General features: G+C 43.1%; 1 protein-coding gene across 1 annotated transcript in view; it reads left to right on the top strand.

Annotated features, from left to right (window-relative positions):
- The window catches only part of KIF3B (kinesin family member 3B), a 43,029-nt gene that overhangs the window by 1,927 nt on the left and 14,702 nt on the right, over window positions 1-26,400 (top strand). The window contains exon 2 of the mRNA XM_081289172.1: window positions 23,190-24,657. Within this exon, the coding sequence (XP_081145298.1) occupies window positions 23,254-24,657 (1,404 nt within the window). The 5' untranslated portion in view covers window positions 23,190-23,253. The remainder of the gene's footprint in view (window positions 1-23,189; window positions 24,658-26,400) is intronic.

The following is a 26,400-nucleotide window of genomic DNA, read 5'->3' as shown; positions in this document are numbered from 1 at the left end:
ACCACAAATAAATAAATAAATGAAATAAAAGTCCATCAGCAACTAAAAAAAAAAGAACAACTTAACTGTAGCTGTTACAGGGCCACAAGGGTATATATTCTTTTGTCACTTCTAATTGCTTTCGCTACAGGCTTTTCTTCCAATGGCATGAAAATAAGATTTTTTTTTTAAGAGAGAGAGAGAGCATTTTAATATTTATTTATTTATTTTTAGTTTTCGGTGGACACAACATCTTTATTGTATGTAGTGCTGAGGATCAAACCCAGGTCGCACGCATGCCAGGCGAGCACACTACCGCTTGAGCCACATCCCCAGCCCAAAAAATAAGATTGTAAACAAAAAAGAGCTGGAAGGTTAAACTATGCTCCTTAGTCTCCTCCTCTTTAAAATGGTAGCAGTCAGCTAGATGATCCTAAAGGCCCTTAGAGGGCTACTGTTTAGTTGTGGTTAAAAGCTGCCTTCAGGCCTGGCTTTTAATTAATTAATTAATTTTTTCCTTGTGGGGATCGAACCCAGGGCCTTGTGCATGCCAGGCAAGCACTCTACCAGCTGAGCTATATTCCCTAGCCCAGACTCCCGCCTTTTAACGTTGGTGCACACCTGTAATCCCAGGAGCTCAGGAGGCTGAGGCAGGAGGATCACGATGAACATTCAAAGCCAGTCTCAGCAACTTAGTAAGTCCCTAAGCAACTCTGCAAGACCTCATCTCTAAATAAAATATTCAAAAAGGGGTTAGGAATGTGGCTCAGTTGTTGAGCATCCCTGAGTTCAATCCCCAGTACAAAAAGAAAAACCTGCCCTCAGGCTGCCTGGGTTAAAATCACAGTTTTCCCCTGTACCATTGAGCAGTTGACTTCACAGTTTGTGGTATAGTTTCCTCAATGGCAAAATGAGGATAAGAATGCAAGACTCGGGCTGGAGATGGGGCTCAAGTGGTAGCGCACTCGCCTGGCATGCGTGCGGCCCGGGTTTGATCCTCAGCACCACATACAAACAAAGATGTTGTGTCCACCGAAAAAACTAAAAAATAAATAAAATTCTCTCTCTCTCTCTCTCTCTCTTTAAAAAAAATAATTGTTTTTTGTTTTAAAAAAAAGAATGCAAGACTATTGAGAAGATTTATTTGAGCCTAATCCATGTAAAGTGCCTGCATGTGTGGTCATTGTTAACTGTCATTATTTGGGTTTAACATGTCCCTAGTACTATACTTTATATTCTATTTATAGTAGGTGAATGATTAAAGTATGTGATGAGAATAATGCCAGGTCTGTCAGTCTACCAAGGTCATTGCAAACATGAAACAGTAGTCATCACTGCATTATGTATGTTGGTGTTATTACAGGGTTGCCCCAAGACCGGCCCTTCCGCGCCAGAATGGATTGTAGAGAACGGGGAAGGCTGATGGGAGGATGCCAGGATTGGTAGCTTGACACCTAAATTCAGTAAATGTTTATTAAATCCCTCTGTGCCAGAGACATGGAGGACATTCCATCTCCATATCCTTCAAGGAACCCAAAGCGTAGTTTACAGCTTACTGGCATTTGGCATGATTTGACTTCTTTAAATGAATTCCTATATTGTGTTTGTTCCAATCACAGAGTGAAGTCGGAGATTCACATCTCTTCTATTGTGTCCAGAGACTTCTATTAGGGGGCTGGGGGAGAAGCCTCCAGTTCCTCCCTGCGCCTTTTCATCCACTAATTAATTGGTCCCTGGAAAAGAGCCTTCTCTTAGATCTTTAACAATACAGTGCTTTCTCTCCAGTGCCTAATGATTTTAAAAAGTTAAATGTGCCTTGGGCTGAGGCTGTGGCTCTGCGGTAGCACACTTGCCTGGCGGGTGTGAGGCACTAGGTCAATTCTCAGTACCATGTATAAATAATAGAATAAAGGTCTATCAACAACTAAAAAAATATTTAAAAAAAAATTAAATGTGCTGTTACTTATTTGGTTTTATCAGTAACCCTTTATGCTGGTGTGGCACATGCATAATCCTAGCCACTCTGGGCTGAGGCAGGAGAATGGCAAGTCCGAGGCCAGTTTGGGCAACTTAGCAACACCCAAATATAAGAAGGGCTGGGGATGTAGCTCAGTGATGGAGCACTTGTCTAGCATGCGCGAGGTCCCAGGCTTTATCCCCCGTACCACAAGAAGAAACCAACTTCAAGGAAGATGAGGTGCAGACTAAGATCTCCATGATACAGTCAAGGAAGCCGAGTAAGAGAAGCCATGCAGGGGCTGGGGCTGGGGCTGGGGCTCCAGGGCAGAGCCCTTGCCTAGCACGTGTGAGGCACTGGGTTTGATCCTCAGCACCACACAGAAATAAAACAAAGGTATTGTGTCCACCGATAACTGAAAGCATATTAAAAATACCCAAAGAAGCCATGCAGCTAGGGAGTGGCCCCTTCATGTGGAGTCCAGGTCTTCTGACTCCACGTTCAGCGCACTAGCCATGCTGCTCCCTCGGCTTCATTCCATATTCACTGTCACCTGGCATGTGCCAGCCCTGTGGGAGCTTGGGGACATGATGGTAGAGAGGCAGAGGGGTCCTTTTTTTTTGTGCAGCCTACATTCTAGTGGCAGCAAACGGAGAAATAAACCAGCCAATGAACAAGGTCATTGGAGTAGGAATAAGTGCTCTGAAACAATACAAGAGTGGTGATGGCATAGAAATTGCCTTCTCCGGGGGATTGGGGACACTGCTACTTTAACTGGGTAAGGCAGTGACATTTTTTGCTGGGATTTGCTCCCAGGAAGGGGCCAGCCATTTGAAGATGTGCCAGAAGGAACAGCCAGGGAAAAGGCTCGGAGGTGAGAACAGACTTGGTCAGTTCCAGGAACTGCAAGAAGGCCAGAGTGGCTGCAGTGGGTGAGTCCAGGCGAGAGAAGAGAGACGGTGGATGATGGTGGGGGTGTCTCAGGTTATATAGGACCTTGTCTGTAGGCTGGAGTAAGGAGTTGGGTTTTCTTCTGAAAACAGTGGGGATGAGTGATGGCCTTTGGGATGATGAGTGACATAATCTAGGTTTTTTTGTTTTGTTTTGTTTTTTTAATTCCCTGTGGGCTGCATGTGGTGGGTCAGATCTGTAATCCTGACGATTTAGGAGGCTGAGGCAGGAGGATCGCAAGTTTGAGGCCAGCCTCAACAACTTAGAGAGACCATCTCAAAATAAAATAAAAAGGGCTGGGGATGTAGCTCAGTGGTAGAGTGCCACTGGGCTCGCTCTCCAGTGCCACACACACACACACACACACACACACACCAAAAAAAAAAAAAATCTGAGGGCTAGGGTGTAACTGAGCAGTAGAGAGTGTGTATGGGATGCCTGGTGCCCTGCCTTGTATGCTCAGCACCACAAACAAAAAACCCTGGCCTCTATGTGTCTGGTGAATTTTGGAGGGCATTGGAGTGGCAGCCAGGAGACTAGTCAGGAGGCTAGGTGTGAGATGATGGTGTCAGTGGAGGTGGAAAAGGAGGATGGAGGGGTATGTTTTTAGCAGGATGGGGGAGGAGGTGAGAGGAATTTCATATGACTCCTGGGTCTTTGGTCTGAGCAATTAGGTAGATGTTGGAGGTACAACAAATGACCATAGAACTTTTGGGGGAGGTGCTCTGAGGAAGGACTGGCTGTGTTCCCTCTGAATTCTCCAGAGGAGAGGCACCAGCTGTGAATGTCATACCTTAGAATCTGTGGGGCAAGAAATCCCAGGGAAAGAGAGCCCGGCACATCAGACCTAAGCCTTCACCCTGGCCACCCATCAGCTCTGCTTTTCTCCCAATCTGGCTCTTCACCAGCTTGTGGAGTGGCAGGCGTGGACTTTGCCAGGGCGGTGCCCATCTGTCTCATGCTGTTGGCATTGCTGCCCTGACTCCATTCTTGGCTACTGGAGGCTAGAAGGAGGCTTGCCAGCTCTGGGAAGCAGAGTAGGATCACTAGCAGGTTTCACTCCCAGCGCCTTGAATGGCCATACCCTCCCTGCCAAAGTGGATCTTCGCTGGTTACAGAATGGTGATTCTAGAGTTTCAGGGCTTCTGATTTGGAAATCTTTGAAAAACTGTTGTGTTCTGCCAGTATTCCTAGAGGATCCTTGAATGGAGTATCTGTCCTGAGTAAGAGAATTCAAGCCTCACTTTTATATATTTCAATGATTGTACTTGTAAATTTGGCATGTTGGTGTTGTAAACTCAACACTATGAATGGTGAGAACCATAGTCTGACCACTACCATTCATATAGCTTTGTTTGCAGTCAGTCGAGATCATGTGCAGTGTGTATTCTCCCATGTACAGATGAGAACATCAAAATGCAGAAAAGTCATTCCCGTTTGTCAATAATATTAAGCACCTGTAAGTGCTGGGTTAGATAGATATTTGTTGCTCAGAGTGTGTTCTGTGTGACAGGGGTACCCATGTCTCTGGAACCTTAATGGAAATGCAGAATCTAAAGCTGGGCACGGTGGCACATGCCTGTAATCCCATCAGTTCGGAAGGTGAGACAGGAGGATTGTGAATTCAAAGCCAGCCTCAACAACTTAGGGAGGCCCTAAGCAACTCATTGAGACCCTGTTTCTAAATAAAAAGGGCTGGGGATGTGGCTTGGTGGTTAAGTGCCCCTGGGTTCAATCTCTGATACTAAAAAAAGAAAATCAATCAATCTAGGCCTAGTTCTAACAAAAACAGGTTGCCTGTTTTTACCGAAATCTCCAGATGTTTTCCTGTGCATGTTAACATTAGCTAGGTAGTCAGATGGAAAACTAGGATTTGCCAGTGATAATGACAATAAAGTAATGTGAGTCACTAACATTTATTTAACCCGGCATTGTTCCACAAATGTTGGCGCCTTCAGTCCTCACAGCAGCCCTGTAACACAAGTACCATTCATCCCACTTTCCAAAAGAGGAAACTAGAGACACAGAGAAGTCAAATAACTCCCCCATGTCCGCAGACTCCAAGTTCATTTCTCTTTCTACCACTTATTTGTTCATCTCTTTTTCTTTCTTTTTTGGTACTAGGGATTGAACCCAGGGCCTGGTTCGTGCTGAGCCCGCACTCTACCTCTGAACTACACCCCACCATCCCCACCTGTTTTTCACGTGGGCGGTGACACATCCTGATGTTGTGACTAATTTTAAGTGCTGATGCAAAAATGACTTCAAAGAACATATGAGGAAAGCAAGGGGAAAACCCTTCACTATTTTAGCGTAAAGATGGGTGTCAATGACTTGACTAAGAGGCCACAGTTAGCCAACTTGGTAAGATGGGCCACTTCTCACACTTGATAGTGGTCTTAATCCAGGCGGGAACCAGTGAGCTTTTATTCTGAGTCAGCCTTAAATGGGTTCTTTTTTTTTAATATTTATTTTTAGTTTTCGGCGGACACAACATCTTTGTTTGTATGTGGTGCTGAGGATCGAACCCGGGCCGCACGCATGCCAGGCTAGCCGGCTACCGCTTGAGCCACATCCCCAGCCCTTAAATGGGTTCTTGATTCTGGTGATTACATCCACAAGGATGAGAAGAGGGCCACAAAGTCCTAGAATACCTGCTGACTGACTGTAAAAGATTCGATCTCACACTGCCTCAGTTTTTCCTCTTTACCCTAAGGGCTCATTGTTTTCCTTTCAACATCTCTTATCTCTCCAGAGCTTCAAAAGGTTTCTTGGTCAAAGCCTGTCCATCCACAGAAGACATTGGCTTGAAAAAGGCAATAGGACCTGGGTAGAGGTGGGATTCTAGTAACAATTCTGCCACTTGGTGTGTGCCTTGGAGCAAATAATTCAACCTCTCTGGACCTCAATATCTGTTTCTATCTCTGTGTTTATAAATACAAAATAGTGACATGGGGGTAGTCCTTTGCAAGGCCCTTCCAGCCCCGCCTAAAAGATTGAGCCTTGAGTTGGTATTTTCTTGTCCCTTGGTGACTTCATGCTGGGTTTTTTCCCAGACCTGTGGGTGAGGCTCTTTGAGGTATTTCTTGGCCTTCAGGGGATGTTACACTCTGCTCATCTTATCAGCATCACAATCTGCACTGCAGCTTGGAGTGTTCTTGTTTAAGGCTCACAGTGTGGTGACACATTGTGCCTCCTCACTTTGTCACACTGATTGTGGACATTGAGCTCTTCATACACAGACAGATCTATCTTTAGTATGCTGATTTATTTAAAGCATCATTTGCATTGAAGAGTGAACCAGTGATAATGGCCTAGGGGTGTGGTTTTATTTTTAACATTTTGGCAAGGTATTTGCAGCTCTTGCATTTTCTCACAAGGTGAACATAGCATATGAATGGAAGCGGGTCCAAGTGAATTTAGGAATTGTCGGAGATTTGGGGGACTGGACCATGAACTTGCTCTTACCCACCCTGGGTCCTTCATGTCACCTTCAGTAGTGGTTTCGGGAAAGGCTTGCTTGGGCTTTTGTGTTTGACATAAATTAAATGGAAACTAAAAGTTCATAGAATGATCTCCAGCAGCTTCGTGAATTGCAGAGATTGTTACTTTTATAACACATTTTAAGAACCTAAGCAAAAAATCTAGCTAGTAAATCATAAAAGATTCCACCCAACAAGGTAAAATGTCAGCTTAAGTTACTTAAGATAACCGCAAAAAGGTAGTATGTGGTGGAAGCAGACCCTGGTTTCGCAAGATCTGCAATAAGGTGTTAGATTCTAGCCGAAGAACTGTGTCCATTATTTTCCCTTCGTTAGTTCCTCAATTATTGACTTTTCTAAAATAGAATTTTTCCTTCTTTATAAAGTAGTAATTATTATTCCATTTGAGGAAAGGTGAGGAAAATCCTGAAAAGATGGAAGTAATAAGATTCAGCCAGGCATGGTGACACATGCCTGTAATCCCAGCTGACTCTGAAGCCTGAGGCAGGAGGATCACAAATACAAGGCTAGCCTGGGCGATTTAGTGATTCCCTGGCCCAAGATAGAAAATAAAAAGATCTGGCAATGTAGTATAGGTGGTAAAGCATCTGTGGGTTCTATCCCTAGTACTGCAAAAATAAATAAATAAAATAATATAAATAAGATTATTCACCTGAAGTCCCATTACCCAGCAATAATCACTCTTACCTTTTTATTGCACATATACAAATATGTTTCTAAATATAGTTCTCTCATGGGTGTACAGTTCTTATCTATTCCCCTGTTTTGTTGTCAGACAATTTTCACTATTTAAATACTATAAATAGTACTACAGGGAACATTTTAATTATGGTTATCTTTGTAATCATCAAGTTTGTGTAAAACTTTCTCTATTTTTGATGATTTCTTTAAATTAGATCCCTTAATCATTAAAAGTTTTTTGCTGTGCTGGTGAGGGAATACAGGACCCACTGCATGCTGGGCAAGTGCTCACACAGAGCTGCACCCCCACAGAGCTGCACCCCCAGTCCTGGCAGCCTATTTCTTTTTTTTTTAAACCTTTATTTTATTTGATTATTTTGTACTGGTGCCGGAGATCAAACCCAGTTGCTCACGCATACTAGGCAAGCGCTCTACCACTGAGCCCCAGCCCCAGCCCTGCCTATTTCTTAACACTTGCTAAGTAAGCTTCCTTTTTATTTATTTATTTTTGGTACCAGGGATTGAACTCAGCCACTGAGCCACACCCCCAGCCCTATTTTGTATTTTATTTAGAGACAGTTCTCACTGAGTTGCTTAGCACCTCACTTTTGCTGAGGTTGGTTTTGAACTTGAGATCCTCCTCATCCTCCTGCCTCAGCCTCATGCACCGCTGGGATTACAGGTGTATGCCACCACATCCAGCATCAAACTTCCTTTTTAACCCAGGTCTTAGGGAAGCTACAGTAGTTAGCTAGACTTTAGTAACACTGATGTGTGTGCTTAAGTTTATTTTCACAATTAGCTTCTATGTATAAGTGGTATTAATTCATTCATGGTAATGATACTATTTCTTTAAGAAAAAGAAGGGCTAGGGTTGTGGCAAGGTGGTAGAGCGCTTGCCTCCCACATGAGAGACCCTGCGTTCAATTCTCAGCACCACATAAAAATAAATAAACAAAATAAAGATATTGTGTCCATGTTTAACCAAAAAAAAAAATATTTAAAAAAAAAGAAAAGAAATCCTGAAGACTAGTACAGGTCTGGCACCATGGTACACATGTGTAATCCCAACTACTTAGGAGGCTGAGATAGGCAGATCATGAATTCCAGGCCAGCCTGGGCAATTTAGTGAGTCCCTGTCTCTATAAAGTAAAGTTAATAAGGGCTGGGGATGTGGCTCAAGCGGTAGCACGCTCACCTGGCATGCGTGCGGCCCAGGTTCGATCCTCAGCACCACATACCAACAAAGATGTTGTGTCCGCCGAGAACTAAAAAATAAATATTAAAAAAAATTCTCTCTCTCCTCTCTCACTCTCTCTTTAAAAAAAATAAATAAATAAAGTTAATAAAAGTGCTGGGGCCAGATGCGGTGGCCGATGCCTGTAATCCCAGCAATTTGGGAGGCTGAGGGAGGAGGGTCACAAGTTCAAGGCCAGCCTCAGCAATTTAGTGAGACCCTGTCTCAAAATAAAAAGCAAAAAGGGCTGGGGATGTGGCTCAGTGAGTGGTTAAGCGCCCCTGGGTTCAAACCCTGGTACTGCCTCATCCCCTCTCCCTCCGAAAAACAAAAAGTGCTGGGGATATAGTTCAGTGGTATATCGAGTGCTTGTCTCGCATATATGAGTCTCTGGATCCAATCCCTAGAACTTGGGGTCAGGGGAGGGAAAAAAAAAAAGACTACTACATGGCAGAAATTTGGAAGGGACAGTCAGATGACAGACACTTAGGGACATGCTGTTGTGGAAAAAAGACCATGGACTTTGGATGCTGGCCCCTGGTTTTGGCTTCTTTGTAGTTCATTAACTTTGGGCCCAGGCGATTTACCTGTCCCAGCCTCAGGTGTTTTTTTCCCTGCCATTTGGGTCAGGGCAGAAAGTTCCTCCGGTGGGCCAGACCCTGGTGCTTTTCTTACTCAGCTCCCGGGTGCAGGTTGTTAGTGTTGTTCCCATTCTGCACACCAGGAAGTAGCTTAGAAGGGCGTGGAGCTTGCATGGAGTCTCAGAGTTAGGAACAGGATAGCTGGGTTTCAATGGCAGTGTGTCTGAGTCTCTTTTTTGCTCTTTGGGCCACCTTCTCATTGTAGATACACATTTTGCCTTAGCTCTCCGCCCAGCCAGGGGCAGCCTCATTAAAATGAAAAGCCACAGAGCACACACCCTTTTTACTGCAGCATTATTCACAAGAGCCAAGAGGCGGAGGCAGCCCAGATGTTCAGACAGATGAATGGAACAAAGAGAATGTGGTGATACACACAATGGAATATCCTGCCTTAAAAAGAAAGAAATCCCAGCCACATATTACAACATAGAGGGACCTTGAGGATTTTATGCTGAGTGAAATAAGCCGGTCACAAAAGGACAAATGGGAGGCTGAAGCAGGAGAGATGCCTGGGTTGGCAGTTTGGGAGACCCTGTCTCAAAATAGGAAATAAAAAAGACTGGAGGGCTGGGGTTGTACTCAGTGGTAGCTTGCCTTTCACGCATGAGGCCCTGGGTTCCATTCTCAGCACCACATAAAAATAAATAAAATAAAGGTACTGTGTCCAACTACAACTAAAAATATATCTTAAAAAAACAAAAGGACTGGAATGTGGCTCAGTGGAACAGCACCCCCGGGTTCAATCTCCTGTCCTGAAGGAAAAAAAAAAAGGACAAAATACTGTATGATTCCACTTATACGAGGCATCCAGAGTAATAGTCAAAATTGTGGAAATAGTGTTGTTACCAGGGGCTGGAGGGAGAGGGAATGGAGGGTTGTTTCATAGGGATGAAGTTTTAATTTTAAAGGTGAAAAGTTCTAGAGATCTGGTATACAACAATGTGAATGTATGTCTGTATATCTGTGTGAGTTTCACCATGTTACCCAGACTAGTCTTGAACTCCTGGGCTCAAATGGTTCTCTCACGTCAACATCCCCAGCAGCTGGGGTTCTAGGGATGAGCCCACCTGCCCAGCTACCCTCTTCTCATTTTTAAGTATACACTTGGATACTGTTTATTATATTCATACTGAGGCCAGGTGCAGTGGCATGTACCCTTAGCCTCAGCTACTCAGGAGTCTGATGGGGGGAGATCACTTGAGCTCAGGAGTTCAAGACTAGCCCGGGCAGCATAGTGAGACCCCCATCTCAAAACAACAACAAAAATCTTTTACTGATTGATTGTGATTCTGGAAATTGAACCCAGGGCCTTACACATGTTAGGCAACTGTTCTACCACAGAGCTACTACATTCCTATCCTAAGTTTATCTTCTTTTTTTTTAATATTTATTTTTTAGTTATAGGTGGACACAGTATCTTTATTTTTGAGGATCGAACCCAGCACCTCAAGCATGCTAGGCAAGTGCTCTATCTCTGAGCCACAACCCCAGCCCGTAAGTTTATATTTTATATATATATAAGTTGTAGTTGGACACAATACCTTTATTTTATTTATTTTTATGTGGTGCTGAGGATTGAACCCAGGGCCTTGCATGTGCTAGGTGAGCGCTCTACCACTGAGCCACAACCCCAGACCTAAGTTTATCTTTTTTATATATATTTTGTTTATGTGTGATGGGCCCTTGGTGTGTTGGCCAGGTTGGCTTCAAGCTTCTGGGCTCAAGCAGTCCACCTTCCTCAGCCTCCTGAGTGCAGGGGCTGCAGGCACATGTCACCATGCTTGGCTTATGTAGGATTTTTAAAATTAAAAATTTAAAAAATTTTTATAATTAAAAAAGAATTTTAGGGCTGAGGATGTGGCTCAAGTGGTAGTGCGCTTGCCTGGCATGCGTGCGGCCCGGGTTCGATCCTCAGCACCACATACCAACAAAGATGTTGTGTCTGCCAAGAACTAAAAAATAAATATTAAAAATTCTCTGTCTCTCTCTCTCTCTCTCACCTCTCTCTTAAAAAAAAAAAAACAAAAGAATTTTAAATGAAAAGCCATTAGTCAGAGGGTAATTCCTCCAGCGTACAGAAAAGTAGAGTAGCATAGTGAGCCATGAGCCTGTTTCCCTGCTTGGCACATCACAGCTCTCTTTCCCCTGTAACCTCCCATTTCACTCCACCCCTGATTATTTTGAAACAAATTGTAGACAGCATATAACTTTATTTGAAAGTTATTTATTTATCTCTTAAAAGATAAGAGCCTTCGGGCTGGGGTTGTAGCTCAGTGGTAGAGCCCTTGCCTTGCATGTGTGAGGCCCTGGGTTCAATCACCTCACCACATTAAAATACATAAATAAATAAAAATAAATATATTGTGTTCATCTACAACTAACAAAAAAATTTTTAAAAGATAAGAATTTTTTAAAAAAACTAAAACTCTTTGGCCTGCGCAGTGATACACACCTGTAATCCCAGTGGTTTTAGAGGTTGAGGCAGGAGGATGACAAATTCAAGGCCAACCTCAGCAACTTAGTGAGACACTAAAACAACTTAGGGAGACTCTGCCTCAAAAAATAAAAAGGGCTGGGGATGTGGCTCAGTGGCTAGGCACTCCTGGGTTCAATCCCCAGTAACTAAATAAATGAACTATTTTCACACTTCAAAAAGTAACAATGAAGATTGGGGATATGGCTCAGTGATAGATGTGTGCACAGCATGCATGTGGCCTTGGGTTCAATGCCCAGTACTGCAAAAAACAAACAAATGAAACCTAAAACAAAACAATAAGGAAAGGTGCTGTGGCAAATACCTTTAATCCCAGCAATTTGGGAGGCTAAGGCAGGAGGACTGCAAGTTCAAAGCTAGCCTCAGCAGCTTAGCAAGGTCCTTAACAATTTAGTGAGAACCTGTCTCAAAATTAACAAACAAGCAAACAGTAAAAATAGGCTGGGGGCTAGGGATATAGCTCAGTTGGTAGAGTGCTTGCCTCGCATGCACAAGACCCTGGGCTCAATCAAAAAAATAAAAGAAAAATGGGCTGGGGATTTAGCTCAGTGATAAAGCACCCTGGGTTCAATTTCCAGTACAAAATAAATAAATAAATAACATCGATTAATCCCTAAAGGTAAATAATAGAAGAATGAAAGGAAGTCTAGTAGAATAGAAGAGGGAACACAGGGTCAGGTGGGGGGAAGGGGGTTTCATGATTCATGAACTGAAATAGAATTCCATGTACATATGAGTTTATTAAGATGAACTCAACTACTATGTATAACTATAAAGCTCTAAGTAAATCAGGAACTCAAAAAATAATTAATTCCTTAACATCATTCACTACCCAGTATTCAAATCTTGATTATATTGTATATTTTTTGTAATTTATTTGAATCAAGATCAATCCAGGGCTGGGGATGTGGCTCAGCGGTAGCGCGCTCGCCTGGCATGCGTGTGGCCCGGGTTCGATCCTCAGCACTACATACCAACAAAGATGTTGTGTCCGCCGATAACTAAAAAATAAAATATTAAAATTCTCTCTCTCCCTCTCTCCCTCTCTCTTAAAAAAAAAAAAAAGATCAATCCAAAAGGGGGCCCTAAATAAGAGCCATGCATCACATTAATTACGTGCCCCCTTTTTTGGTACTAGGGATTGAACTTAGGGGTGCTTTACCACTGAGCCACATTCTCAGCCCTTTTTAATTTTTTGAGACAGGGTCTCACTAAGTTGCTAAGTCTGGCTTTAAAGCTGGGCTCAGTGGAGCATGTCTGTAATCCCAGGAGCTCTGGAGGCTGAGGCAGGAGGATCACAAGTTCAAAGCCAGTTTTAGAAAAAGTGAGGTGCTAGGGGCCAGAGTTGTGGTTCAGTGGCAGAGCACTTGCCTAGCATGCATGAGGCACTGAGTTCGATCCCTGGCACCACATAAGAATAAATAAAATAAATGTAAAAAAAAAAAGTGATGTGCTAAGCAACTCAGTGAGACCCCTGTCTCTAAATAAAATACCAAATAGGGCTGGGGATAAGGCTCAGTGGTCAAGTGCTTCTAGGTTCAATCCCAGGTTACCCCCCACCCCTCAAAAAAAAGTCTGGCTTTGAAATTGAGATCTTCCTGGGGCTGTGGCTATAGCTCAGTTTGTAGAGTGCTTGCCTCACACACACAAGGCCCTGGGTTCAATCCCCAGCATCACAAAAAAAAAGAAAGAAAGAAATTGAGATCCTCCTGCCTCAGCTGGTAACACAGGCATGCACCACCACACCTAGCTGATTTAAGTTTCTTGCGTTGTAAATTTTTAGCAGAAAAATAACTTCATGGGGCTGGGGATGTGGCTCAAGCGGTAGCGCGCTCGCCTGGCATGCGTGCGGCCCGGGTTCGATCCTCAGCACCACATACCAACAAAGATGTTGTGTCCGCCGAGTAAAAAATAAATATTAAAAAAAAAAAATAACTTCATTTCTTTCCCAGAAACATGGAAAACCAGAATGTTTGGCCGGAATGCTCTTCCACTCAGATCTTAGTGGGTGTTCAGAGCAAGGTCTGTCTGTCAGGGTCACGCAGGGAATGGGTACACTGTTGAAGAGCCACAAGTGGGGTGGTCTGGGGAAGAGGCAAGATGGTGCCTTCTGTCAAAAAGGCGCACGCCTAGCATTTTTACCTTGAGGAATGTATCTTGACAACACACTTCACCTGTCCTAAAGCTGTATGTCAGGATCGTCCCTGCAGCAGCAAAAGACAAGAACCAATCTGAAGGTCCCTTAACAGAGGACAACCATACCATGGCATTTACCCAGCTTTTTTTTTTTTTTTTTTTTTTTTAAAGGAGAGGGGCTTCTCTGAGATCTCTATATAGTAAGGCGTAGAATGGTATATAGTGCACTTTATCTGAGTTATTTTTTTCTTCATAAGGAAATAAGGGAGCCATGCTGATATATTAATCTTTGCATATGCATCAACTATCTAGGGGCTGGGGTTGTGGCTCAGTGGTGGAGAGCTTTCCTAGCACGTGTGAGGCACTGGGTTCAATCCTCAGCACCATAAATAAATAAACAAACAAACAAATAAAATAAAGGTGTCCATCTACAACTAAAAAAATTTTAAAAAAAAAGTACTTCCCCTAGGGGTAGGGGGAAGAGGTACTTATTCACTCTGTACTCCTCTGTACAGCTTGAATTATTTTATTTTAATCTTTTTATTTTTGTGCGTGCGTGTGTGTGTGTGTGTGTGTGTGTGTGTATTGAACCCAGTCATGTATGCTTAGTGTGTTCCCTCACCTTAATTATAATAAACAAATAAGGGCTGGGGCTATAGGTCAGTTGGTAGAGTGCTTGCCTCGCATGCACAAGGCCCTGGGTTCAATCCCCAGCATCACACACACACACAAGCCTTAAAGCTATAGTAAATAAAATAATACGCCATCAAAAAGTCAAAAGAAAGCATAAAAATCACTTCAAACTCACTACCCAGAGATCAATATTACTTGCATTTTCTGGGTGTTTTTATTTTAATATTTATTTTTTAGTTGTAGTTGGACACAATACCTCTATTTATTTATTTATTTTTATGTGGTGCTGAGAATCAAACTCAGGGCCTCACACATGCCAGGCAAGTGTGCTACCGCTGAGCCCCAGCCCCTTTCTGGGTGTTTTTATGCAGTGTGTACTAGGCCGTGTTTAACATTTTTTAGTTTATGTAGTTCCTAGAACAGTTATTTAAGGTAGGTGCTGTTTTGTTTTGTTGGTGTAGGGGCAGGGATAGATTGAACTCAGGGGTACTTACCCACTGGGCCACACCCCCAGCCCTTTTTTTGTATTTTATTTAGAGACAGGGTCTCACTGAGTTGCCTAGGGCCTTGCTAAGTTGCTGAGGCTGGCTTTGAATCTGTGATCCTCCTGCCTCAGCCTCCCAAGCCACTGGATTACAGACATGTGCCACTGCACCTAGCATAGGTATTGGGTTTTTTTTTTTTTTTTTTTTTTTTTTTAATGTTGCTGGAGATTGAACCCAGGGCTTTGTGCATGCAAGGTAAGCACTCTACCATATATCCCCAGGCCCCACTAGGTGTTGTTTTTAACCCCATTTACAGAAGAAGAAACTGGTTGATACCACTTTCAAGATTTTATACCTAGTAAGTAGAAGAGCAGAAATCCAAACCTAGACCTGTTGAACACTGGACATGCTAGCTGTGTGTGTGTGTTAGTTACTGGGGGACCAAACTCAGAGGTGCTCTATTGCTGAACTACATCTCCAGCCCCCTATTTATTTTTTTATTTTTATTTTTTATTTTGAGATAGGGTCTTGCTAAGTTGCTGAGGCTGGCCTTGAACTTGGTGATCCTCCTGCCTCAGCCTCCAAATTGCTGAGATTACAGGCGTGCGCTTCCTTTGCCATTACACCCAGCAGAGCTCATGCTTTTCATTGCAACCTTACACTTTGTCCCCCCATCTCTCTACATGTGTGCGTACACATACATACATACATACATATTGCATCATAGTTATTCTTTTTGGTAGCCTGCTTTTTTTACTCAGTATGTCTTAAATATATGTAAATACCTAGAGGTTTATTGATTGTCCTTCTTAATAACTGTATAGTGTCCCGTGGTATAGACATAATCTAATCAGTCCCTTTTATTTTTTATTTTTAATATTTATTTTTCAGTTTTCGGCGGACACAACATCTTTGTTTGTATGTGATGCTGAGGATCGCACCCGGGCCGCACGCATGCCAGGCAAGCGCGCTACCGCTTGAGCCACATCCCCAGCCCCTAATCAGTCCCTTTTTGATGAGTATTTTAGCAGTTAGATATAAATGGAAAAAATGTACTACCACTCTGCACCTGTATTCAGTTATGCAATTATGTCCTTAAAATAATCTAAGAAATGAAATTACTGCTTCAAAGAGGTATTTACATTTAGAGTTTTGGTATTGACAGCACAATTGCCTCAAATAAATTTTGCCAATTCAAGATGCCATGGGTCTCATATTGTCCTGTAAGGGATATTTTGAAAAATTTCAGACCATTCACACACTGTTTGGCTTACAAAAAGACAGCCTTATGTTTTGAACAGTGCCTGTAATTGCAATATATTTTACTTGTCTGTCATTCTGACATCTATGCTCTGAATGCCTTTAAGAGCTGAGGCCACATGACTCTTAAGGTGAAAAGTTAAAAATTCCATTGCTGTGGCCCTCATGGAAGTTCTTTTTGTTTTGTTTTGGTGCTAGGGATTGAACCCAGGGCATTGTGCATGTGAGGCAAGCACTCTGCCAACTGTGCCAACTGAGCTATATCCCCAGCCTTCATGGAAGTTCTTGTATGATGCTTCTCCATAAAGTTGGGACAAGGAGTTTTATTCCTAGGGTCCTCTATTTATCAACTAAAATGTTTTTATTAGCTTACATTCATAGTGGTCAGTAAAAGTGGATAGATAAAATGGAAAAATGAGTTGTAATGCCTAGACATTAGTTTACTTAATTTCACAAAACTTTTCTGATTAGGGAATATATTCATACGATTCCAAATTTAAGAGGTATAAAAGGATATACAATGAAAAGTCTTTCCCTACCCTTGACCCTCAGAAACTCATCTCTTTTAGTGAAAACTAGTCTTATTATCTGACAGCTATTGTTATCTGGCTCTTACATACCCTCAAGATATGTTTTATGCTCACAGAAGCAAATTCAGAATTATTCCCTCAGCACAAATATTGTATCCTTTTAAAAGTTCTGCAAGGCAGTGTTATTTTTCAACTGGAGATGGAAATCTTGGTGTTTTATTTTGTTTTTTTATAACCCAGGGTTACTTTACCACTGAGCCTGAGCCACCTCTCCATCCCTTTTTATTTTTTATTTTGAGACAGGGTCTCCCTAAGATGCTTAGGATTTTTTTAAGTTGTGGAGGCTGGACTTGAACTTTTAATCCTCCTGCTTCAGCCTCCCAAAATGCTGGGGTTATAGGTGTGCACTATCACGCCCAATGGAAATCTTGTTTTGAAGAGTGCGTAACTCCCCTTTTGATAACTGGCCATCAGAGAAACCAGAGACCCAGAATTGAACTTGCTGACTTGGTATGGTTCAGAGATTACAAGTAAGAAACAAGGAGTCCTGATGCTTCAATAACAACGAGAGAGAATTGTGAAAGAGAGCAGTGTTAGGGTAATGTGGTGGATACAGAATAAAAACAGTTGCTTCTCCAGAGACACCTGCACAGGGAGTTGGCTTAGGCCAGTTAATAGGGAGTCACTTCTATCTTCTTGCTCAAGTGTTGCTGTGCTTTTCTGATGGCTTGTGTGATCTGTGACTTGAGCTGCATCTCACATACTCTTGAACGCTGGGCCGGGCAGTTGGCAGGTGGTTGCCTGGTCTGACTGAGAGATGTTGCATTGGCATGCATTATTAGAGGTGTGTTAGTATGCACTCTGTGTGCTGCAGATTGCTCCTTCTTACAGGCTGCTCCCGGGGAATTGCCAGACCTTCATTTTCCCATTCAAAGATAACCACATGCTTATTAAAGAGAATTTGGAAAACATGGAAATGTTGAAAGAGAATGGCAAATCATCTGTTCTCCCATCACTTAAAGTGGGCCACTACTGAAGTTTTTTTTTTTTTTTTTTTTTTTTTTTTTTTTTTTTAGAGAGAGAGAGAGAGAGAGAGAGAGAGAGAGAGAGAATTTTTAATATTTATTTTTTAGTTCTCGGCGGACACAACATCTTTGTTTGTATGTGGTGCTGAGGATCGAACCCGGGCTGCACGCATGCCAGGCGAGCGTGCTACTGCTTGAGCCACATCCCCAGCCCTCAGTTTTTTTTTTTAAATTTTTAAATATTTATTGTTTAGTTTTCGGTGGACACAACATCTTTTTTTTTTTTTTTTTTAATTTTTATGTGGTGCTGAGGATTGAACCCAGTGCGCCCGCGCATGCCAGGCGAGCGTGCTACTGCTTGAGCCACATCCCCAGCCCTCAGTTTTTTTTTTTAAATTTTTAAATATTTATTGTTTAGTTTTCGGTGGACACAACATCTTTTTTTTTTTTTTTTTTTTTTTTTAATTTTTATGTGGTGCTGAGGATTGAACCCAGTGCGCCCGCGCATGCCAGGCAAGTGCGCTACCTCTTGAGCCACATCCCCAGCCCCGTCATTCAGTTTTTTATTTTTATTTATTTTTTTTTAAGAGAGAGGAGGGGGGGGAGAGAGAGAGAGAGAGAGAGAGAGAGAGAGAGAGAGAATTTATTTATTTATTTTAGTTCTCGGCGGACACAACATCTTTGTTGGTATGTGGTGCTGAGGATCGAACCTGGGCCGCACGCATGCCAGGCGAGCGCGCTACCGCTTGAGCCACATCCCCAGCCCCTCATTCAGTTTTTTAAAACAATATTTTTAGTTGTCAATGAACCTTTATTTATATGCGGTGCTGAGAATCGAACCCAATGCCTCACACATGTGAGGCAAGTGCTCTACCACTGAGCTACAACCCCAGCCCCTAGTCATTTGATTTTATAAACTGCTTTTTCATTTATGAGCATTTTACATGTCATTTAAATGTCATTTTAAAAGATGGGCTAGCATGGCAGGACTTTTTTTTTTTTTGGCACTGGGAATTGAACTCGGGGGCATTTGACCACTGAGCCCCATCCCAGCCCTATTTTGAATTTTATTTAGAGACAGGGTCTCACTGAGTTGCCTAGCACCTCACTATTGCTGAGACTGGCTTTGAACTCGTGATCCTCCTGCCTCAGCCTCCCGAGCCGCTGGGATTACAGGCTGTGCCACCATGCCCGGCTAGGACTTCTTAATCAGATCATATATACATGATTTGGTCATGTATATATGGCTCCTACAGGAGCCAGGCAGGAAGTATAAATGAGCAAAGCATGCTGGGTGTGAAGCAGGAGGGAATGGGGGTTGGTGAGGACTGGAGGACCCAGATCCACCAGAGGGGCACTGTTGGTCAGCTCCCCTGGCTGCCACTTGGAGCTCTGGTCAAGGGATGTCAGATACTTATATGTATTTTATGTGAAACTGGTTGTTCTAATAGTATAGGAAACAGCCAGAATTGATGGTAATGTTTTCTCTTATTTATTTCAAAGTCTCATTTTCCCATTTTTATTTTTTAAAAGAAATAATAAAATATGGGTCTGGGATTGTGGCTCAGCAGTAGAGTGCTTGCCTAGCATGTGTGAGGCACTGGGTTCAATCCCTGGCACCACATAAAAATAAATAAAATAAAGGTATTGTTTCCATTTTAAAAAAGGAAATGATAAAATATTATATATTATAAAATTGAAATATTCTTCTAATCCTCTGGTTTCATTTTCAGTACTTCCCACTGCCCAATTTAGGCAGCTACCATCATAAAATTGGTGCATACCCCTCTCCAATTTGTTTTTTTTTTTATGGTGCTGGGGATTGAACCCAGGGCCTTGTGCATGCAAGGCAAGCACTCTACCAACTGAGCTATCTCCCCATCCCATCTCCAACTTTTCTATACTTATACATACGTAAACAAGTCTATGCGCACCATATTATTTTGTTCTAATAAAAAAATTACCACTCTGCAGCTTGTAACCTGTTTATTTATCCATATATATATATACTGTAATTCAAGGCTTGGCAAATTTTTTCTGTAAAAGGCCAGATAGTAAATATTTTAGGGTTTGTGGGCCGTATTGCCTCTGTTGTGCCACCTAGTTCTCCCATTTTATCATTAATGCAGCCATAGAGACATGCAGACAAAACTTACGGTTGTGTTCTGATGGAATTTTATTGGCAAAAATAGACTGTGTGTCAGATTGGCCTGTGGACTACAGTTTGCTGATCCATGCTCTAATTTATTCCTTTTAACCACTGACTAGTGTACTCTCTTATCTATCATGTGAATGTACCATATTTTACTTTTTATTCTCCCATGTGTGGATGTGTAGGTGTCCAGTTTTCTTGCTGTTGTGACAGTGCTGAAGGAAGCACTCTTGCCTGTGTGTGCACATATGCAAAGATTTTCACCAGTATGTGCATATAGAGAAGGGTTGGAATTGCTGAGCCTTTGCTGCTGCTGCTGATATTGCTGTTGCTTTTGGTGCTGGGATTGATTGAATTCAGGACCTTAAGTGTGTACTGTACCCACTTGGTCACACCCTCAACTCTTTTTTGTTTGTTTCTTAATTACTTTATTTGGATACCGGGGGATGAATTCAGGGGCACTCTACCACTGAGCCACATCCCCAGTCCTATTTTTTTATTTTATTTTATATAGAGACAGGGTCTCACTGAGTTGCTTAGCTCCTTGCTTTTGCTGAGGCTGGCTTTGAACTCGTGATCCTCCTGCCTCAGCCTCCCAAGCTGCTGGGATTATGGCTATGCACCACTGTGCCCCACCTAATTTATTTATTTTTAATTTTTGGTACCAGGTATTGAACCCAGGACACATAACCACTGAGCAACATTCCCAAACCTTTTTATTTTGAGATAAGGTCTCACTTAGTTGCTGAGGCTGGCTTTGAACTTGGGATGCTCCTGCCTCAGCCTCCCAAATCTCTGGGATTATAGACAGGCACCACCATGCCCTGCAACTCTATTGTTTTTTAAAACACCAGGCAGGCAGGGCAAGGTGGTGCACATGTGTAATCCCAGCAGTTCAGGAGGCTGAGGCAGGAAGATTGCAAGTCCAAGGCTAGCCTCACAGCTTTGTGAGAATCCGTCTCAAAATAAAAAGAGCTAGGAATATAGCTCAGTGGTAGAGTGCCCCATGGGTTCCATCCCCAGTACTGGGGGTGGGATGGGAGATTTTCAGGTGGAGGTCTGGGGTTTAGCTTGGTGCTGGAGACTTGCCTAGTATGTGCAAAGCTCTGGATTCCATGCCAGCACCACACATCCAAAAAAAGTTTCAGATGGAATTTGACCAGTTTGTGACCTCTGACCTAGACTCTCCATGGAAATCAGTAGTTAACTGAGAACCCAATCCACTCCTAGTTCTAGACTTTGAAGTGAGACTCCATGAAAACAAGCAAAAGCAAGGTTGTCTGAATCCAAACAAGAAAGAGCTGGTGGCTGCCATGAGAATGGGGAGCTGATCTCAGCAGACAAAAGAGATGAGGCTGCGGAAGAGCTCAGCTTTTCAAGGATAATAGCCATTCAGATAGTGGGTGTTAACATTCAGTGACAGGTTCTAGCAGAAAAGGTATTCAGGAAGCAGGTGATGAGCGCTGACCTGTGGTTCCTTCTTTCCTGGCAACACTGTGAGTTCCTTTAAAGATTTATCACTCTGTAATTAGATCAAGTAGAAGAGAATAAAGAAGGTAATAAAGAAAGAGTATCAGGGCGTCCTTCCAAGAAAATCGTCTCCTTTGAGGAGGACCCAGAACAAGACTGTAAGTCCTGATGGCAGGAAATTAAATTAGTCCATCTTCCTGAAATAATACATCAATAATACACGACTCCTTCGGGTGAGTCAGAAAAGAATGAATTCTATGTTCAGAGTTGGGGAGATTTAATTAAGAGGACTCTTGCTTTAGGAATTCCTTCCTTTTTAAGGGCTTTGAAGATTAATGTAGGTCATTATCATTCCTTTGTTTTTTTATCATTTTGGAGAGCTTAAAAATAATGGAGCTGTACAAAGCAGCCCAGCCTCTAGGTTAGCTTGCTGAAGGCTTTTTTGAAAAGCAGGCTTGGGGCCACATTGCTTTGATGGGTAAATGTTGGTGGCTTTGCTCCTCAGGGCTGTGTGGTAAGAAGAATCATCCCTCCCTGCCATTGAATTTCTCTCACTCTACCAAGGCTAGAGTCTTGTCTGGCTTCCCACCACCACATCTGAGGCCTCCCCAAGGGAGCTTCGCGGGACTGGGGTTCTCACTCTGCACCCAGACCAGCTTTGGCTGGCATCTGTTGAAATGAAAGGAGAGACAGACCAGGCCACGGGATTGACACAGCCAGGGCTTGGGGACTGTTCCCCTAGAAATGAAAAGGAGACACTAGAAACTGGCCATTCTGGCATCTGACTCTTCCTTCCCATCTGGCAAAATTCTTTTTTTTTTCTTTTTTTGATTTTTTAGTTGTAGATTGACACAATACCTTTATTTAATCTCTAATTGAGATCCTCCTTCCTCATTCTCCTGAGGCACTAGGATGACAGGCTTGCGCCACTGGGCCTGGCATTAAATAAATATTTCTAATGATATTGTGTGCATATCAAGCATGCAACATGCACATATCCCGCCCCTTTTTAATATATATTTACTTGTTTGTTCTTTTTATTAGACTTTATTTTTAGAGCAATTTTGGGATCCAGCACGACAGAACGGAAGGTACAGAGATTTGCGCATACGCCCCTCCCTTGTTACTAGCATCTCCCAGCAGAGTGGTGCGTTTGTTAGAACCGAGGAACCTATGTTGCTATGTCATTATCACCCAAAGTCCCTCATTTATAACAGGGTTTGTTTGGCAAACCTCTTCGCATACTGTGTATATGGTACCCACTCTTCCTCACCTGCTTTTTAACAACATGTCTGGGCACAGGATTGTGTGTAGATTACCCCATTCTTATTAATAGCTGAACAGGATTCCACTGTATGTATGTGTATATATGTACGTTTATATATAGGCATATATATATATATATATAATATATATATATATATATATATATATATATATATAATATATATTGAATTTGATCAGTCCTCTCTTGATGAGAATTTAAAATTTTCCACTACCTATTGTTACCACAAAGATGTCATGACAGGGCTGGGGCTGGGGCTCACTGGTACAGTGCTTGCCTGGCATGTGTGAGGCACTGGGTTTGATCCTCAGCACCACATAGAAATAAATAAAATAAAGGTATTCTGTCCATCTACAACTAACTAAAAATATTTTTTAAAAAGATGCCATGACAGATAGCCTAGTATATGTTCTCTGTACAAGACATACATCTGAAAGATAAGTTCTCAGAAATATAACTGCTAGGTCAAAGGTTTGTGCATTTTAAATTTTGATAGTTTTAAATTGCTTTCCTTAGAGGTTTAGTAGTTCGGCAGGGTATAAGATCATCCAGGCTTTTAAAAGGTTTCCAGCTGCCTTGACCTGCAGTTAAGATTAAGTGTAGATTCAGGGATTGTCTTTCACTTCTGAAGCTGGTTAAGATCCCATGAGGAAGTGCCCGTGTGGTGAGTTACTGCACACAGCCATCAGGTGGCAAGGTGGAGATGGCCTGTATGTGTCAGCCTCTGATGGCAGCTGTACTGTGCTCACTTACTTTTGCTTTTTTCCTAGGACCTTAGCATCCTAAGACATTTTGGATTTATAGCCCTCAAGACTGACGCAGTCAGAGCTCATCATGTCAAAGTTAAAAAGCTCAGAGTCGGTCCGGGTGGTGGTTCGCTGTCGGCCCATGAATGGCAAGGAAAAGGCTGCTTCCTACGACAAGGTGGTGGACGTGGATGTGAAGCTGGGGCAGGTGTCTGTGAAGAACCCTAAAGGCACAACCCATGAAATGCCCAAGACCTTCACCTTTGATGCAGTCTATGACTGGAACGCCAAGCAGTTTGAACTCTATGATGAGACGTTCCGACCTCTCGTGGACTCTGTTCTGCAAGGTTTCAATGGGACAATTTTTGCCTATGGACAAACTGGGACTGGGAAAACCTACACTATGGAAGGAGTCCGAGGTGACCCTGAAAAACGAGGTGTCATTCCCAACTCATTTGACCACATCTTCACCCACATCTCTCGCTCGCAGAATCAGCAGTACCTCGTCAGGGCTTCCTACTTAGAGATCTACCAGGAGGAGATCCGAGACCTGCTCTCAAAGGACCAGACCAAACGGCTCGAGCTCAAAGAGAGGCCTGACACGGGAGTGTATGTGAAGGACTTGTCTTCCTTTGTCACCAAGAGTGTGAAGGAGATAGAGCACGTGATGAACGTGGGGAACCAGAACCGCTCCGTTGGGGCCACCAACATGAATGAGCACAGCTCGCGTTCCCACGCCATCTTTGTCATCACCATCGAGTGCAGCGAGGTGGGCCTCGATGGTGAGAACCACATCCGGGTGGGGAAGCTGAACCTGGTGGATCTTGCTGGCAGCGAACGGCAAGCCAAGACCGGGGCACAAGGGGAGAGACTGAAGGAGGCAACGAAGATCAACCTCTCCCTGTCAGCCCTGGGTAACGTCATCTCTGCCCTGGTGGATGGGAAAAGCACTCACATTCCCTATCGAGACTCAAAGCTTACCAGACTCCTCCAAGACTCCCTGGGTGGCAACGCCAAGACTGTGATGGTAGCCAACGTGGGACCTGCCTCATACAATGTGGAAGAGACTCTGACCACCTTGAGATATGCCAATCGTGCCAAAAACATTAAGAATAAGCCAAGGGTCAATGAGGACCCAAAGGATGCCCTCCTTCGAGAATTTCAGGAAGAAATTGCTCGGCTCAAGGCCCAGCTGGAAAAGCGCTCCATTGGCAGGAGGAAGCGGCGAGAGAAGCGGAGGGAAGGTGGTGGCAGTGGTGGGGGTGGGGAAGAGGAGGAGGAGGAGGGAGAAGAGGGTGAGGAGGAAGGGGATGATAAGGATGATTACTGGAGGGAACAGCAAGAAAAACTGGAGATTGAGAAGCGGGCCATTGTGGAAGACCACAGCTTGGTTGCAGAGGAGAAGATGAGACTGCTGAAGGAGAAGGAGAAAAAGATGGAGGACCTGCGGCGGGAAAAGGATGCTGCTGAGATGCTGGGTGCCAAAATCAAGGTATCATGCCCTTCTTTCGGCCCTTTCCCCCATCAGTGCCTTTTCTTTTATCACAAAAATGATACAAGGGCTGACCATGGTGGTGCCTGCCTGTAATCCTAGCTACTGGGGAGGCTAAGGCAGGAGGACCCAAGTTTGAGGCCATCCTGGACAAAATAACAAGACCCTATGTTGAAATACAAAGGGCTGGGGGAGTAGCTCAGTAGTAGAGCACTTGCCCAGCATGCATGACACCCTGGGTTCCATCCCTCATACCACAAAAACAAAAAATTCAAGATGACTTATTTTTTGGTTTTTCCATTTCCAATAGCTCCATGATATTGGTGCTCAATAAATTTTATTGAATCAATATGAACAGAAAAACTTTTCAAATTAAAAATTGGATTCATAATAATAATTATCACCTATATGTACAGTATAAAGGACGGCAATAAAACTGATAGCCGTGTATCCCCCAGGCCTAGTATAAGAAATAGAACAGCAGCTGCCAGATGTGGTGGTGTAGGCCTGTAATCCTAGCAGTTTGGGAGGCTGAGAGAGGAGGATCACAAGTTCAAAGCCAGCCTCAACGTAGCAAGGCCCTAAGCAACTGTCTCTAAATAAAACACAAATAAGGGCTGGGGATGTGGCTCGGTGGTTAAGTACCCCCGGGATCAATCCCTGGTACCAAAAAAAAAAAAAAAAGGGAACAGTAGCTGAATCTTTAGAAATTCCTCCGAAAGGAATGTCCCCCTACCCCAGAGTAACCATCATCCTGAATTTGATTCTTATTGTTCTTTTGCTTTTCTTTCGAGTCCTTCCATATATGTATTTCTCTCTAAATATAATACAGGTCAGTTTCATGTGATTTCTTTTGTATAAGTGAGCTGCCTGCACTTTACTTTTATTTGCCCAGCGTTCTGTTCATGACATGAGTCTGTATTGATGCCTGTAACTGTGATTCATTCATTATTACTGTTCGGAGTATTCTGTGGCATTCCATTCTCCTAACAGTGTGGGTTGTTTCCATTTTCTGCTAAGACCAACCATTTATTCTTGGCTCCAGGAGGACGTGTATGTGCAAGTTTCTTGTCTGGCACTTTTAGATCTTAGAGTACGTGCTGCTCCTACTTCACTAGATGAGAACAAGTGGTTTTCTAAAGTGACTGTGCAAGCTCTAGTTGCTCCCCTTCCTTGCCGACCCTTGTGATGATTAGACTCACACTTGTGTGCCTAGTGGGAATACAGGGGTATCTCACTGTACGTTTTAGGCTTCAGGACCCTGGTTCTAAAGACACAGAACACAATCCATCCTCGCTAGGATTTCCTCTTGCTGGTCCTTTGCAGTCATCCCCTTTTCTAACCTGACCCAGTCATCAGTATACTTCCTGATGTCTACCTCGACTTCCCTAGGTGGCTGAGCAGTATTCTAGAGTGTGGAGGCTTCTGACATTCTGTGTCTTCTTTCTCGAGGGAGGATGCTGTTCCCTTAGGTGCCTGGCCTCTGGGCCACCACTTGGCTATAGTGGCAAGGAGAGTGCAAAAGTAGCCCTAGAGATCCGAGATGGCCACTGGCTGACCCCAAGCTGGGATTCCCTTGAAGGGTGGGGTTCTTTCTTATTGAATTTATGCAGACTTTGGTTTCTTCCTAGAAGGAAATATGTTCAAATTATCAGTATAAAAATGGTAAGTTTTCTCTCTCTCTTTTTTTTTTCTTCATGAGCATATATTATTAGGAAGATAATCAACCATTACAGATGCACT

The sequence above is a fragment of the Spermophilus citellus genome (genome assembly GCF_964194105.1).
Source record: "Spermophilus citellus genome assembly, chromosome: 4".
Lineage (NCBI taxonomy): Eukaryota > Metazoa > Chordata > Mammalia > Rodentia > Sciuridae > Spermophilus > Spermophilus citellus.
The sequence above is the reverse complement of the archived record's forward strand: the minus strand, read 5'-3'. Positions and strand labels throughout refer to the sequence as shown.